Source organism: Narcine bancroftii, chromosome 13, assembly GCF_036971445.1.
Source record: "Narcine bancroftii isolate sNarBan1 chromosome 13, sNarBan1.hap1, whole genome shotgun sequence".
NCBI classification, from domain to species: Eukaryota; Metazoa; Chordata; class Chondrichthyes; order Torpediniformes; family Narcinidae; genus Narcine; species Narcine bancroftii.
The window spans coordinates 7,443,576-7,460,563 of NC_091481.1; the positions used below are offsets into that span (position 1 = coordinate 7,443,576).

Consider the following 16,988-nt stretch of genomic DNA (forward strand, 5'->3'; position numbering starts at 1 on the left):
TTTTATGAAAGAATAAGGAAGGCTTCAGTGATTAACTCAGTACCATTTTAGAAAATGTTTTGAAGTTCAACATTCCAGAATTGTACAAGATTTTATTTGAATTAGGCAGTTTAGCAAACAAGAGCCCCTGATTTTAATCTATCAAATACTGTAGATACAACTGATTGGGAATGTGGAGATAAGTTCACTTTAGGCATCAAGAAATTGAAGACAATTATTAGTCATTTTGTTTTAAATGAATAAAAAACTCCATTAAAATACGATATTTTATTGCGATTTGATGAGTTTAAACTGATCATAATTCATGGGGCATTCCATAATCATTTCACATAGTCGAACGGGCCTTTTGGCTTCTAATATCTTAGAGAACCATGATGCCAAATTGAACTAATCTTATCTGCCTTCATATCCCTCCATTTCTTACATGTCATGTGCCTGTCTAAATGCCTCTTAAACATCACTATTATATCCATCTCCGCCCACTCCCTGGCAGCAAATTACAACTACTTACCGCTTTGTTTAAAAAAGACTTGCCTTGTTTATCTCCTTTAAATGTTCCTCTTCTCATCTTAAAGCTATGCCTGCTTGTACTGTCATTTTCACCATGAAATATTTCTATGCATGTCATAATTTTATAAACTTCTATTAGGTCTCCTCTCAGTCTGTGGCACTCCAGAGAAGGTAATCCCAGCTTGCCCAACTTGTTCCTCTCATCCAGGCAATCACCTGGCAATCCTCTTCTGCATCTTCTCCAAAGCCTCTACGTCCATTCTGAAATGTAGTGATCGGAATGGTGCACAATATTCCATATGTAACCTGAGTAAACTTTGATACAGTGCATATAATCATAACTTTAATTAAACACTGGTTTGTTTGTCAGGACGTTTTGGCTACTCTCATTTTCATTTCCTTGGATATAATATTTTATGTTGAAAGTCAAAGTTCCCCTAAAGTTTTGAGTTTCAGTAAACATACCAATTTTGTTTTTGAAAATCAAGTAGATTGAGGAGGTTTCAGTTCAAATGAGATAATATCATTTATAAGTCATTGGAATCTTGACCACAAAAACATCTAGACAGGTGATCTGTTGATAAAGATCTTGCCCACATACATGACTTAATCTGGTATCATTCACAAAGTTTGGGTGTTTTTGTTGTCTCATAAGAGAAACTCTTCCTTCTGACCCAAAAAAGGAAAATAATTGCAAGCCTCTCTTTGGAATCCAGATTATAGATGTAATGTGGTCAGGAAATTATCAATGACTGTTATGTCTATTTAGCTGGATTGTTTCTCCTGTTAAGGCCCAGTTGTTGACAAATGATAACATCTCATCAGAAACTACTGCAGTTCTTCACCTGAAACTTTATTTCAAATTTATTTTTGTCACTACCTGTGTTTCTTTTGAATTTTATTCTCAAATTTTACTATTTTTGAGTATCATCTTCTAATTTCAACATTGACGGGTGAGCAGAGAAAAGCTGTCTTTATTTTTTTTGTGAGGGTTTTCATCATGTGTGTGCACATATTTTATGTCACTATATAGGCTTGAAGTTTTTTGCTCTTTTCAATTCATGTGCCATTGAACCTCTTTTCATACCTTTGGGATTATATCCTCTACAGTAAACTCTATCTAAAGATTTTCCTAGCCTCCTGCCACCAACAAAAGCATGAACCTTTATATAATAATGCAGCTTTTATCTTTGCCTCTTCTGCCATTCACCTATGATGACCTACATTTTATTATTTTGTTCTCCATTCATACAAATGAGCCTTTATTTTGCTCTGGGTCCACCTCCGAAAGAAACTTCCTCTCAGATCCCTTATTGGTGTGCTAAACGGCTCTTTGAGGAAGATGTAGCTTTTGTAGCTAATTGAGGATGGTATCCAATTGAAAGAAAAAGCATACGAAATTGCAAAGATTCATAGAAGGCCCAGAGGATTGGGAAACTTAAACCAAAGGATGGCTTTTTTGAAAAACCTATGCAGAAGAAGATGTATAAAACCAGGTCACAATAACCTCTGCAGGTACAGCCAACCCTCAATTATCAGTAAGGAGAAAGATTCCTAGAAAGCAGTCAGTGACGTGATAATCCATAACATGAGGCCTTATCATGTGCACATGGTCATTTTAATTTAGAGACACTGCATGACAACAAGTCCTTCCAGCCCACATGCATATGTCACCCAAATGCACCCATGTGATCAATTAACCTTTTAACTCCATTCGCCTTTTGGAATATGGGAGGAAATGATAGTTCCGGGAGGAAACCCATGCTGACACAGGGAATTTGTACAAACTCCGAGCGGACACCACTGGATTGGAACCCAGGTTGCTAGCATGTAATAATGTTGTATTAACCATGCTGCCCTGAATTTTTTTCTTAGTTTTTATATTTTCTTTTATTTCAGAGGCCTTGCCTTTATTTCTTTACTCTTTCTGTCATACTTACCTTCCAGCCTCAATGCATGAAACAAACTGCTGAAAGAACTCATTAGTTCCAGCAGCATCTATGGACGAGAAGGGATCAAGTCCTGCATCAGGTCCGAGAGCATAGAGGGGAGATGATAGTGAGTTTTTTTTAGACAGTGTAAGGTAAAACATCATGAGATGGGAATGTGTAGGGAGTTACCCTGTACAGGGCAGTAACAAGAAGGGGAGGTGTCCTTGTACTCCTGTTAGGTAAAACATCATGAGATGGGACCGGAGAAGGAGTCACCCAGTACTAAGGAGTAACAGAATGCATCCTTGTACTTACAAGATAAGAGAGACATTGATGGATTGAGAGGCAGGAAGCTAGCAGGGAAAGGATAGCAACAGTTTTAGTCATTGGACAAGTAATGATATGATGATGTTCTAAGCACATATCCAAGGGTATAAAAAATCACCATTTTGCTGATAACGGCAGAATGCATTCTCCGACTAACTTTGTTAGTCGCAAGTGTTACAATCCGGTAATAAAGAACAAAGAACCCTGATTTCGACTCAGCCTGGTGTTTGTCTCACTCATTCATGAACAAAGCAGACCTAACAACAGCGATGTTGGAAAAATCTGAAAATGTTAACACCAATTAAGATAATTACTCACCTTGTGGTTGTTTGCACACCTTAAGTTCCTGTGCGCTTTTGTCCCAGTGCTTTTACGTGGAGCAATGTGGCCTGAGACATCAGCTGGATGTCGTATTTGAGGTGAGATTTGCGATGTGATTTAGACTACACCCCACCCCCCCCCCCAAAAAAAAAGTAGTAGGGGTCCTGCAGGATAAATTGCAGTGCAGGAATTAAATAAAAATTCCTACACTTTCCTTTTTGGACTGCCCATGTAACAGCAAATTTCGTTGAATTTGCTATTACATGCCTGTAGTCTTTATATAAAAAAAACCGCGAGAGTCAAGAATTTACTTTTTCTTGGGAAGACTTTTTTTTGTGCAGTGATTTGTGAATTCTGTAATGCCAAATTTCAATGACCTGAATGACTGTAAAGCAAAGGTTGTCTGAAATTTTGTCTGCTAGCATTTTATGCTGGCAATGTTGGAGAAACTTTTTTGTTGAGGAAAAAACATTAATACTTCAACATATTTTAAATGCAGTATGCTAATACATAAACATTGGACAGATCAAGCTAAAGTAGTGATTTTATAGCAACAAATAGGTGTGAGCGATTTAATTATTCCTTCATTTATATCAGGGGAAGTAACAGAAGTCCATTGACTCTTCTAATATCACTTTCAGATTCCCCTGGTATATTGATTTGACTGGATCCAATGAGCTTTTGATGTAAAGTGTGACATGAGGCGAATGTTAAATTTAGCTTCCTTTCTCTTTCAATGAAATGAGTCTATTCCAGGTGTTTCCCGTTGTTTAAAATGGAGAAATTACCTTGTGCTGGTAAAACATTCTGGAAGCCAATGCACAAAGTTCCAAGATGAAAATGCATTTTGCTCCTAATGCAGTTGAGAAAATAAAGACCTTGACACTTTCCTGTGGTGCAATTTGTCTGTAATTTGGTGTGTTACCACATTTTGTGCTGCCTGTCCCACATCGGACTTGTCAGCCACGAACGAGCCTGCAGCTGACGTGGACATTTACCCCCTCCGTAAATCTTCGTCTGCGAAGCCAAGCCAAAGAATGTTTTATACGCATTTGAAATATGGGTAATTAATGCTCTTATCTTTTCAAATGAGCCAATCTCTACCAAAAATGATCACTTGCAAGTAGTGAAAAAAGACCACAAGATTTAGGAGCAGAATTAGGCTAATCAGTTCATCAAGTCTCTGTCATTCAAATCATAGCTGAAGTATTTTCCTTTCAATTCCATTCTCTTGCCTTCTCCCCCTTGATACCCTTACTAATCAAAAGCCTATCACCTCTGCTTTAAATGCACCAAATAACACCCACCACAGCTGTTTGTGGCACCCTCTGGCTGGAGATTTACCATCCTCTGGCTGAGGAAATTTCTCCTCTGTTATTAAAGGATATCATTTTATTCTGAGACTGCCCTCTGGTCTAAGTCTCTCCCTTTAATGGAAACATCTCTACATCTATTCTGTCCATCCCAGTGGTTCTCATCCTTTTTCACATGCCACTCTAAGTAATCCTATGCCATGTGCTCTGTGATTAGTAAGGAATTGCTTAAAGTGGGGTGTGGGTGGGAAGGGAAGGTTGAGAATCACTGCTCTAGACCCAATTGTTCCTGAAATACTTTGCTTGAGAAAAATTGTCTTTGGCCCATTTCCTCAGGAATTATGAAACCATTCACATAACTAATCAATTAGCTACAATTAAAACTGGTTTTTTAACTTTTTATTTCCACCTACATACCACCTTGAGCAATCCCTTACTAAGCACAGAGCACCTATGGCATAAAGAATACTTAAAGTGATATGAGAGTGAAAAGAAAAAGGTTGAGAACCACTGGCCTATCCATTTCAAAACCAAGTATATTTCAATGAGATCCCCTTATCCTTCTAAACTCTAATATTAGAGTACAGGCCCAAATGTTCCTGAGACATTGACCTTCTCAACCCCAGGATTATTCTCCTAAATCTCTCCAATGCCAGCTCATCGATCCATAGACACGTCCCAAAACTGTTCACGATACTCTAAATATGGTCTGGCTAATGCTTGACAAAGCCTCAGTATTACATCCTTGCCGTTATATTCTAGTCCTCTCAAAATAAATGCTAATATTACATTTGTGTTCCTGACTACTGACTCAACTTGCAAGTTAACCTTTAAGGAATCTTGAACTAGGGCTCTTGAGTCCCATTGGACCACTGCTTTCTGAATTTTCTCCCCATTTAGACATTAGTTATACCTTTAATCCTTTTTCCATAGTGTATGACCATACGATCTCCAACATTCTATTCCATCTGCCACATCTTTTCCTATTCTCTCCGATCCAAGTCCCTCACTTGACTCCCTGCTTCCTCAACACTATCTGCCTCTCCTATCTTCGTATCCTCTGCAAACTTGGTCACAAACCCATCAGTTCTGTCATCTAAATCATTTGCATATGAACCCAAAACTGACATCTGCTTGGCACCTCTAGTCAACAGCAACTAGCCAGAAAAGATCCCTTTGTTTCTGCACTTTCCCTTCTACGAGTCAGCCAATCTTTTATCCATCTTAGTACCCTTCCCATAATACCATGGGCTTCTATGTTTAGAAGCCTGTCTGGCAACTTTGCAAAGGCCTTCTGAAAATCCACATTTTTGAAAATTAGATCTAAAAAAAAGATCTAAATGTAGAAAAGGGATACCTCTGGATTTTTAACTACTCACTCTTGAGTGTGTGACTATTAATATCTTGAGGTTCATAGTGTATTTGGGAATGAATCATATTTTAAAAATAGGAAAGACCCTTCACAATTATGAAATATCGTAGAAATCATTGGTACAAGAGGAGGTGATTTGGAGCATTAGCTCAATTACAGCTGAAGAATTGTCTAGGCTAATCTCATTTTCATCTCTTGGTTTGTACCTTTGCATGGTATTTACAGTAAAACCCCCAGTATCTGGCGCCTATGAGGATTGGTAGATGTGAATTTTCTGGTTGCCTAAGATTGCGTGATTGGTGAACTTACCGCAAGGGGCGCGAATTTTAAACTTGCATATTTTAACTTATTTTCCGTTTTTTTTTCCTTTTTTTTCCCCAGTTGCTTGAATTTCAGGCAATGGGGATTTTTTTTGTACTGAGGAAATAGTAATTCTTTGAAAGTCATGCTTTCAAGCAGTGAGTTGCAGGTTTTTGCTCTCTTTGTGAGGATGGAAAATGTGTCCTCATCTTTTTACTGAGCACTTTAAATCAATGCACCTTGTTTATTTACCTCTTTTCAGGGAAATGGGTTTTTCATATCTAATTTTTAGGTTTATTTGAGCATCCAATTAAATGTCCTTTAATTTCCTTTGTTCCAGAAAAATATCCCATAGTACTGATGTTCCCTTTCTGAAATTATCTTTTATCTGGCACTTTTTATTATTTCAGGTTGCTGACCAGTTGCTCTTGCCAGCTGTTTTTGCCTTTTAAAGGGATGAGCTTTGCCAAGTACTTCTATTTTTAAAACCCTTTGTGAATAAGACTTATTTCCTATTGTATTACAAAAATATTGTATTACAAAGTTGATTGCATAATTGATTTTGTTTTGTTTTGGTCAAATCATTTTATTAGACACATTTCTTATTCATTCCCAAAGGTCAAATAAAATTAGACATTTTCAAGCAAATTAAAAGTTAACCCAAAAACAGAAGTCAACCACTAAGTTCAGAATATAATGAAACAAGTGATCAAGGATGCTGTTTTCACTCACGGCTTTAAAAAGTGAATCCATGTGAACTACATATTTCCTATGCGCTGAATTATAAATTCAGAGATGTATGGAATTCAGAAAATGAACAGTTTTATTGTGGCCTTCTTTCCAGATGGACACAGGTTTAGTGCAAACTAATGCTATGAAATATTTTGTTCTATGTGATTGGACAGAACTATGTCACTTCGATACCACCATCAAGTTTTGTTTAGGTTTACTGCCCAATGATGCTCTGTGTAGGAGACAGAAAGTGAAAATGGATCATGAGATTTTATTCTTCAAAACTGGAGAAGAAAGCCTCTGCTCTATCAGCACTGGACCAAAAAAAAACACATTGATATTTCACTTTTGCTTTTCATTCTTCCCAAAGGTGCTCCATGCATAGTTGTTCAATCTCATCCTCTAGGGGACCAATTTTATCCCTCATTATCCTTTTGCTCCTATTATCTCTATAGAAATCCTTTGGATTTATTTTCACCTTGCTTGACAAGGCAACCTCATATCTTCTCTTAGCCTTTCTAATTTCCTTCTTTTTACATTATATTCCTCTTACACCTCATTTGCTTCATGCTGTCTATATTTTTTTGTATGCCTCTCTTTTTCTGAACCATATTTCCAATAACCCTTGAAAACCAAGGTTCTTGAAAACTTAAAACCTTTCCTTTCTTCCTAACAGGAACATAACATCTCTGTATCCTTAAAATTTCACCTTTGAATGCCCTCCATTTTCCTTTTACATCCTTCCCATAAAACAATTTATCCCAGTCCACACCTTCCAAATCCATTCTCATCTCCTCAAAATTAGCCTTTCTCCAATCAAAAATCTCAATCCTGGGTCCAGACCTATCTTTCTCCATACATTCACACATGCACACCTCTGTCACCTGGCCTATATCATTTCCTAATAGCAGATCCAACGCTGCCCCTTTCTCATTTCCTTGGAAGATAGCTATTGAAGAAAAGAGTTCAGTCACTGAAGGACAAACCACCGGAGGTACAAAGGATAGAAGGTAGACTGATGCAGCAAATGGAGAGAATGTGTGAATGGACTTCAGGCTGGGAAAGATCACAGTTATTTTGTGGTGTGAGGATACAGTTGAAAGGTTTTTAGGATGCAGGATACCAAAGTGATCTGGCAAGCCTGCTGTTGAGTGAGGATATAGGTTGTATTTCGGTGATGATGTGGTTTTGTTGTTTAAATGTACAAGAACATTGTAGAAGTGCATTCATTAAGTGATTATTTCAGATTAAAACTCTGGATGGTTTTGGATATTTGTCAAATTCTTGAGTCAATCAGATATTTTGGGCAGCTTTGGTAGATGATGGCAAATATAGGAGGCAATTCAAAAAATTTACTCTGTTGAGTGGGCTAAAAATGAAATTAATAACGTGGACCTAAGTTTTTCTTACATTTTTGGGCAGTTTTTTATTAAAACTAGCTAGGACACTTGCAATTGATCACTTATCAGGTTTGTAACCGGAAGACAATAGCATCTCCACCTGCTTATTTCTGATTAAAGTTCAAATCAATCCCTTCATTTCAACAATGACATTCTTTTTAATTTGCTTCACAGGTTTTGTCCAACATTGATAAGGTTAGCATTTATTGTCCATCCTTTATTGACCTTGAAGGAATTAGTAAACTACAGCCTTGAATTGCTGATTTCAATTTTCTCATGTTATAAATGGGTGCCATTTGACCCAATGAGCCCATGCCTATTCTCAGAACATTCTCCTGTCCCATTCTCCTACTAATGTCTTTCTGGTGAAGGTTCTCCTGCAATACTGTTGGGTTCTAAACTCATCATCACTGAACAACATAACGATAACACATTGAGTTATATAAATGAGGGAAACTCTCTCCTCCACAAACCAGAGAACTCCATTTGTACTAGAGCATTGCTTGATGATTAACTCAAAAATATTGTGCTGTACAAGTAAAGCATTTGGTTACTGTTCGTTCTCAGTGTGAAGTATTTTGTTAAGTATTTCAGATACACAGATAGGGTTAAGAACTTCAAATTTCTGGATGTCAACATCTTTTAACATCTGTCATGGGGCTTCCATGTTGATGCAATCATGAAGAAGGCTTGCCAAAGGCTATATTTTGTCAGGAGTTTGAGGAGATTTGTTCTGTCTCTTACTCTTACAAATTTCCAAAGGTGTACCATGGAGAGCATTCTGACTGGCTGCATCACTTTTTGGTACAGAGGTGTGAATGCACAAGACAGGAAAAAGATTGCAGAGTTGTGAACTTGGCCAGCCCCATCATGGCCGTCAATCCATCAAGAACAGTTACAAGATGTAGTGTCTTAAGAAAGCAGCCTCTATCCTCAAGGATCCTCATCATCCAGACAGTGCCCTCTTCACATCTGGAAGGAGGTGCAGAAGCCTGAAGACGAACGCCCAGCGGCACAAGCACAGCTTCTTTCCCTCTGCCATTAGATATCTGAATGGACAATGAACTATAGACACTATCTCACTTTCTTTTCTTATAAAGCCATAGAACATTACAGCACAAAAACAGGCCTTTGGCCCTCCCTTCTAATCTGTGCTGAACTATTTTTCTGCCAAGTCCCACTGACCTGCTCCCAGTCCTTAGCCCTCCATACCTTTCCCATCCAAGTTCTTCTTAAAATTGAACCTGCATTCACCACTTCAGCTGGCAGCTTGTTCCATGCTCCCACCACTCTCTGTGTGAAGAAGTTCCTCCATATGTTCTCTCTAAACATTTCTGGTTAACCCATGTCCTCTGGTTTGTATCTCATCCTTCCTCAGTGGAAAAAGCCTATCTACATTTATAAATAGGTCTACATCTGTCTATACCCCTCATAATTTTAAATGCCTCTATCAAATCTCCCCTCATTCTTCTGCACTCTAGGTAAAAATGTCCTAACCTGTTTAATATTTCCCTGCCTCTCCTATTTTCCTATTTTCTGCAAACTTGGCCACACACCCATCAGTTCTGCCATCTAAATCATTCGCATATGAACCCAAAACTGACCCCAGCAGATGCCACCAGTCAACGGCAACTAGCCAGAAAAGGATCCTGAAGTCCAGGCAACATCTTATCTGCACTCTTTCCTGTAGTTAGGTGACCAAAGCTGCACACAATACTCCAAATTTGGTCTCACCAACTTTACCATAACATCCCAACTCCTCTACTCAATACTTTGATTTATGAAGGCCAATATGCCAAAAGCTTCCTTTACAACTCTGTGACACCTATTATGAGCCCAAAGGACCCCAAAATCCAGCATCAATAGATATGCACCACAACACAGGGTTGCCTAAACAAAAGTAGTTTTTAATTATAATTGAACAAGAAAACAAAATTAAACTTTAACTTATTACTTAACCTACCTAACCTACTAATCCCCCCACTAATACTAAGCGCAGGTGTGCATAATGTATATTTAAGATTAGAAAAGTTCTTTGAATCACAGTCCAATCTCACTGGTTGCAGGCAATTCTTGTTCTGTGCACAGAAGTTAGCATTAATAAAATTCATCAGTCTATGGTGCTTAACAGGTTACCACTCAGGAGGGTTCTTGCTGGTTTTCAGAGAGAGAGAGAGAGAGAGAGAGAGAGAGAGAGAGAGAGAGAGAGAGAGTCCTTTTGTTCCAGGACATCCGCACCTGACTCCTTTCCAATCAGTCTTGCTGACTAAACTTGCCCCCCTCAGGATTCTCCAGATGATCCTTTTTCTTTCGGGTCACCTCAGACAGCTAGTCTTCTCCTTTGACCAGACAGCCTTTCAAATGTTTGCCGGCTTTGTCCTTCTGGAACTGATTTCTGTGTCTCTCCTCTCCGTTTCACTCCCTCTCTGAGTGCCAGGCTGTTCTCTCTGCCTGCAAAGATCACATGCTCTCCCAGGCCAGCTATATTCTGCAACGTTGTGGCTCTTTCTGCAAAAAGCACTCTGCAAAAATTCTGTTTTGAAATGTGTGTGTGTGCAAGGTGCTCTTGCAATTCCTCCGAAACCACCTCAAAATACTGTCACACACCACTTTCAGGGAACTATGCATCTGTATTCCCAAATCCCTCTGTTCTACCGCACACCCTACCCTACCATGTACCGTGTATGTTCTTTCTTGGTTTGTCCTTTCAAAATGCAACACCTCACTCTTGTCTACATTAAGTTCCATCTGCCATTTTTCAAGCTGGTCTAGATCCATCTGCAAGCTTTGAAAACCTTCCTCGCTGTCCACAACACCAGCAAACTTGCTGATCCAGTTCACCATGTTATCAATCAGATAATTGATATAGATGGCAAAACATCAATGATTCCAGCACCAATCACCAAGGCACAATACTAGTCATCGGCCTCCAGTCTAAGAAGCAATCATCCACTACCAATCTTTGACTTCTCCCGCATCGCCCATGTTGAATCCAGTTTACTACCTCACTATGAATGCTAAGTGCCTGAACCTTCCTGACTAACCTCCCATGTGGAGCTTTGTCTAAGGCCTTAATAAAATGGATGTAGACAACACAGCCTTTCTTTCATCAACTTTCCTAGTATCTCCCTAGAAAACTCTATCAGTTTTGTTAAACACAACTTACCAAGCACAAAGCCATGTTGACTTATCCCTAATCAGTCCTTGGCTCTCCAAATACTTGTATGTTGCACTAATTTATTTATTTCTAAATGTAATTTATAGCAACATTTGCCCTCTAATGCTGCAGCAAAACATCAAATTTTGTGAAATCTCCTCTCATTGTAATCCAAATGTTCATGACAACAAATTCTAATTCTGACCATTGCTTATAAGCCCCTTTCACACTGGCATTTGAAAGTGGGAATGAACTAGCAATTTCCTAGGTCACCGGCCAATGTGAACATACTCAACCCGATATGGTGGGTCCAAATTAACCTGGGACTGACACAGCTAAGAAGGTAGTATCAGAGCCAGGATAGTTTCGACCCAGCTCCAGTGTGAACGGGCGACCTGGTAGGCCAGGTCCTACTGGTGTCCTGCTGATGATGTTTTTGCGTGGGTAGGAAGTTCTTAAAGAGGCACAGAATGGAAAGCAAAAAGGTGATATCCCAGCAGAGAATGTGGCTAACTAATATATGGAATGAATGCAGAATGAGAACATCAACAGGAACTTGTCAGAATGACTACAAACAGTCCATATGCTGTTCACCAAATTGAACTTTTGTGGTGGAGTAAAAAAAAATCCTATTTTACTTCTAGCAGGTCTGATGGTTGGGTGGGAAGATACCATATTTGTGCTTGTGTTGCCAGTGTGATTTTTCCCACGCTCATGCTTTATTCCTGCTACCACACACACACACACACACACACACCCCCGTGAACAACTTGGAGAGTGAGGGGCTAAAGTGAAGTCTGGGTAATCTCACAGAACATAGCATTTACTGCCTGCGAGAACGTAGTACATCACTCAGGATGTCACCACTAGAGGTTGGGCTCTATTTAGCTCCGTGATATGGGGTTGAAAATGTGAAAGGGTGCATGGAACCAGTTTTTCATAGTCCATTGTGAGTGGCCCTACTGGTATTTCAAATGGGTCATTCACTCCCAATTTTGCTGATTGCTAATGTGAAAAGGCCAATAGGGATCCATGGCTGTGAATATCAGAGTGAAGAGACTATGATTATCTGATTAAAGTTATGTAATTGTGCTACATACCCTTGTGATTTATTGAAGAATTTTTGAAGATTAAAGTATTCTGTTTGGTTGCAAATTTGTTTATTGGAAAACTTGCTAAGTCTATTATTTCTTTTTACCTAGAAGAAAAGGAAACGAAGAGTGAAAGATGATGATGCGATAAGTCTTTGCAGCCTAGATATCAAGGTATATTGGCATGTTTCTTCACCTGACAAATGAAAGTTACCTGACATATTTGATTACTGTAACATTTTTAAAGATAGCTTTGGTATCTAAAGGTATACTTAATTACCAAGCAGAGGACTTATTTATGTGGCTCAATACTTATGCAAAGATATCCTTGAAAAAAAAATCAAGTTTCTGCAGAGCTGTTTATTGTGAATCAGTTTTGTTGCATTATATTGATATTTCAAAATGAAGCCTTTTCAAAGAAAAAAATTTTATACTACTGCAAGAAATGTCCATTTTTCCCTTAATGTGTTGATTTTTTTAAAATGTATAGCCTCTCAACAGGTTTACAGGTACTCCCTGACTTGCAACCTATGTGACTTGCATCCATCTGCACATACGACCGAATCTTTTTTTAATATAAAAGAAAAATACAAAATTTACAAAGATTGTTGTATTTGACAAACTACCACAGGGATTCGGGGGATGTAATAGCTAAAATGTGTGTACTTGCCTTGTTAGTTGCCGTCCAGTGGTCCATAGGCTGGGCGAGGCCATCTTGATTCCTGTGCGCATGCTTGAATTTTCGGTTCGCACATGCACGGTGGGTTTGTGTATTGGAGTTTGGTTGGCAGATACACGAGAGTTAAGCGCCCTAACGATACTGAATTTGCGCCCTTAACTCTCGCGCATGCATAAACTGAACTCCAATACACGAACTCACCGCACATGCACCAACCACCAACAAAGACTCGCGCATGTGCACAGGAATCAAGATAGCTGCACCCAGTCTACAGATCCCGGGACACTGAATAACAAGGTAAGCAGGGACCAGAATGTAGAAAGATTTGCGAAGCTTGATCAACAAATTCAAGAAGGTTTAAGTTATTATCATCAAATCTATAATAGAAAAAAAGATTTGATTTAAAAAGTTTCCTTTAAGACTTCAGTACTCCACACGCAGGCAAAATTCCGATTTGCATCCATTTCGAGAATCGCTGATCCTTCAGTCCCAATTACGGTCATGAGTTGGAGAGTACCTGTATGTAAATGCATTTATCTCTCTCGGAAATTATTGCACATCTCTTTGGCATTGATATTTTTTGAATTGTATAAAAAGAAACCAGGGTATCTTCTAGTTAGCAATGCAACAGGTTAATTGATCTTTATTAAATAGGCAGAAATGTCAATTCCTCTATTGCTGTGAATTCTTGTATTCCAGATGAACCTTTATTACAAAGAATCACTCCATAAATAAGGATGACAGCACCTGCAATAAATAATCACTAATTTTTAGAAGCTCAGCACTTTGCCAGCACCATTACTAATTGCTGTAACATTTTTTTTTGGCGCTTTTTGCAGACTAAAATATATAAGCATACAATGGGGATTTTGAATATTTTCCATCACTTGGAAAGAAATAGTAGTCTGAGTTATTAAGCCTTCCTTTCCGACAGCATTAACTCCATGTTCTACTTGTGGAAATACTTCTTTCTGTCACCTAACTCATTCTTTACTTGCTGCAGTTTAATGTTGCATACCAATCTGCTCTGCCCACAAATCTTCCATGAACTTGAGAAAGTTTGGCTTATTGCCTTGGTTCACTATATTAATTTACATTATTACTTGTTTACTAACAACCAGAGCTTGTATGAGCAACTGGTATTCCAGTCTCATCGTTGCAGAGCTGGGGTTTTTTTCTTTTTCTATTGTTTTGCCAGGAATCTTAAGTCGTGCAGATTTTTTTTTAAATACAAGCATATCAATTATTCAATTGCATGTGCAATTGGTTTATTTTACTTGTCATGAGAGCACATGTAGCCAAACTGAGGTGTGGTTTAAAAGGGGTCTAATAGTTAGAAATACCAAGCTATCCCAATTGTGAGCAACATTACAAGAGCTGTTCATCATGGCTCCCATTAAAATGATCACTTTTTCCTTTTTCTGATCCAATAATTCAACAGTCCGTTATCTTGTCCTGGCTACTGCCTCGTGTTTCTGACCCTGACCTCCTGCCTGCCCATGCTCCCACCCTCTAGATTTGGCCATACTCCCAGTGGAAGTGTGCTCCCTGAACCACAGTATGGATTATGTCCACCTGTAGGCAACATGGACGTGATCTGTATTGTATGACAGCTCCAAAGGAAATTTGGAGAGCAGCACCAATCACTATACGTGCCCCTTTTCAAATTTTCAAAGGCATTTGACTCCTGTCATGTGAGAAAATATCTCCACACACAGAGCTGCCCACAGAAAAATGTTACAACGGAGCCTCTCAGTGAAGATTGCAACCAAACTAGGCTGTGTTGTTGCCACAAGATTTTTGTTTGATCATTCTCATTACACTGCTGCATTTCAGAACAAACTTCCAATAAGAATGGTGCTAATCTTCAAAAATGATGGGAAACTGTTCAATTTAATGAATGCACTTCAGATCCAAAATCATCCCAAGCCTGCTTTCATTTGCAATGGCTGAAGCCAAGCTTCAAGCTGTCATCAACGCATTCACTGGCACATATGAGAGAATGGCCCTTGCACTCAACGTCAACAAGACCAAGGTCCTCTGCCAACATGTTTCTACTTTCCCTTTTCCCCGTCCACCCAACACAGTAGATAACACCATCCTCTAATAATTAAAGTTTATGGTAAGCACCTTAACTCAATGAAGCGCTTTTCCTATTTTAGAAGCCAACTTTCAGAGAAAGTAGACCATCCCTTCAATATGCCAGAGGAACATATTCAAGGATCCATTTGAGGCCTCTTGGAAAGAAAATTGCAATATTTCCAGCAAATCTTATAAATTCTGGCCCATGACTATTCATAGTTGAGAAGGAGCATTTGGAGAACCTCAAATCCCTGCAATGGAAAGTCGTAGAAGCCCATCATCAATAGCAGAAGTTAGCACATCGCCTAACAAACTATCCACCCACCTCCTGCTCCATATGTAAAAGAGTCTGCAGTTCCCATCAGTCTCCTCAAAACTGGAGTGAAAACAATTCTCAAATCCTATGGACTGCCTAGAGAGGCCAATTGTTGAATTAAATTCCTCTCTCTTGTTATTTTTAAAGTAAAACATAAAGTATCAGAAGTGCTCAGATCAGATAGCACCCATGGCAGGAATAAAACAGGGTTAACTCACTGGATCTAGTTTTAAAATTGAGAATTTAGATTGAGGAGAGGACTCGAGGGAGAGAGTCTGCAATCAACTAGAAGGTGAGAAAGATTAATTGTCAAAAGGAGTGATGGAGTTGTATAAAAGAAGGAAATGATGATAGGTTGTTTTGAAGGAGGTATAAATGAGAGAAGTAGAATAATTATCAGGCTATCATTTTTTTTTTTAAATGATGACTTTGCTTGACATTATTTCCATAATGACCTCCAAATAGTGATGAGGAATTGGAGGGGGAAGAAGCTAAGATTCTGACAGGCCATTTTCAGCATAAACCGGTTTTGGATCACATGAGTAATTTCCCTGGTCTATAGGGCTCAGGTTGCTAAGCTAGTAGAAAGATCTAAAGTTTATTTTTATCATAGTAAGAAGGAAAATGTTTTTTTTTTAAAAAAAACCTTTTATGGAATGTCAACACAGTACCAAAAGTAAAATTTAAATCCTTCCTTCATTATTTTCATAGTGAATGGAAAAATTGAAGGAAATAGATACAAATTTGTCCCAAATAATGGGAAGTACTCAGAACTTCAAAGAAGAGTCTGCTTTTTAGTTACAGATCTTTCTCATATGAAATAAATCAGTATGTCTAAGCGAACCAATTGCCTTCATGTTTGGGAAAATGAAGATGATCTTTGGGTTGCATGAAAGTTCTGAACCTGAGAATTAACTGTAAACTGATTTGTCTATGTCAAAAACACCTGTTTTCTCCAGCTTCCAATATCATTTCACTCTCCATACATTTGCAATAATTCTTCCATTTCATTGAATAGTTACCTAAACACAATTCATAACTAAATTAGTAGACTATATACTGTATAATGATTACCATGAAACATTTCATTACTGCTAGCTTGAAAACTGATTTAAAAATATATGGGAGAATTTCTGTGAAGTTGGATTTTCAAAAGTCATGTACATAACCTAGAAAACCCCTGTTCAACAGGTTATTTTGACACATTGTTGTAACGCAACTTACTTTATTTTCATGTTTAAACATTGAGCGTAGTTGTAGTAAAAAGTTGATGTCCTGCTGAATTGAAAACTGGATTTCTTTGGATTATGTTTAGAAGTTAGCAAATACACCAAGAAGGAAATAATTTGTTTTGAAGCATTCCTACTTCTTTAGTATGTATCTGTGCACTTTATACACAGTAAACAGACTCTCCACTAGCATTTATAACAAACTCTCTAACTCCTACAACTACCTGG

The 16,988-nt window shown here is 38.3% G+C and overlaps 1 protein-coding gene across 3 annotated transcripts in view; it reads left to right on the top strand.

Annotated features, from left to right (window-relative positions):
• The window catches only part of net1 (neuroepithelial cell transforming 1), a 79,380-nt gene that overhangs the window by 22,924 nt on the left and 39,468 nt on the right, over positions 1-16,988 (top strand). For 2 of the 3 annotated variants that reach the window (XM_069909198.1, XM_069909194.1), the window contains exon 3: positions 12,566-12,628. In XM_069909198.1, coding sequence (XP_069765299.1) covers positions 12,566-12,628 — 63 coding nt within the window. The remainder of the gene's footprint in view (positions 1-12,565; positions 12,629-16,988) is intronic. The other variant, XM_069909195.1, reaches the window with a different exon arrangement.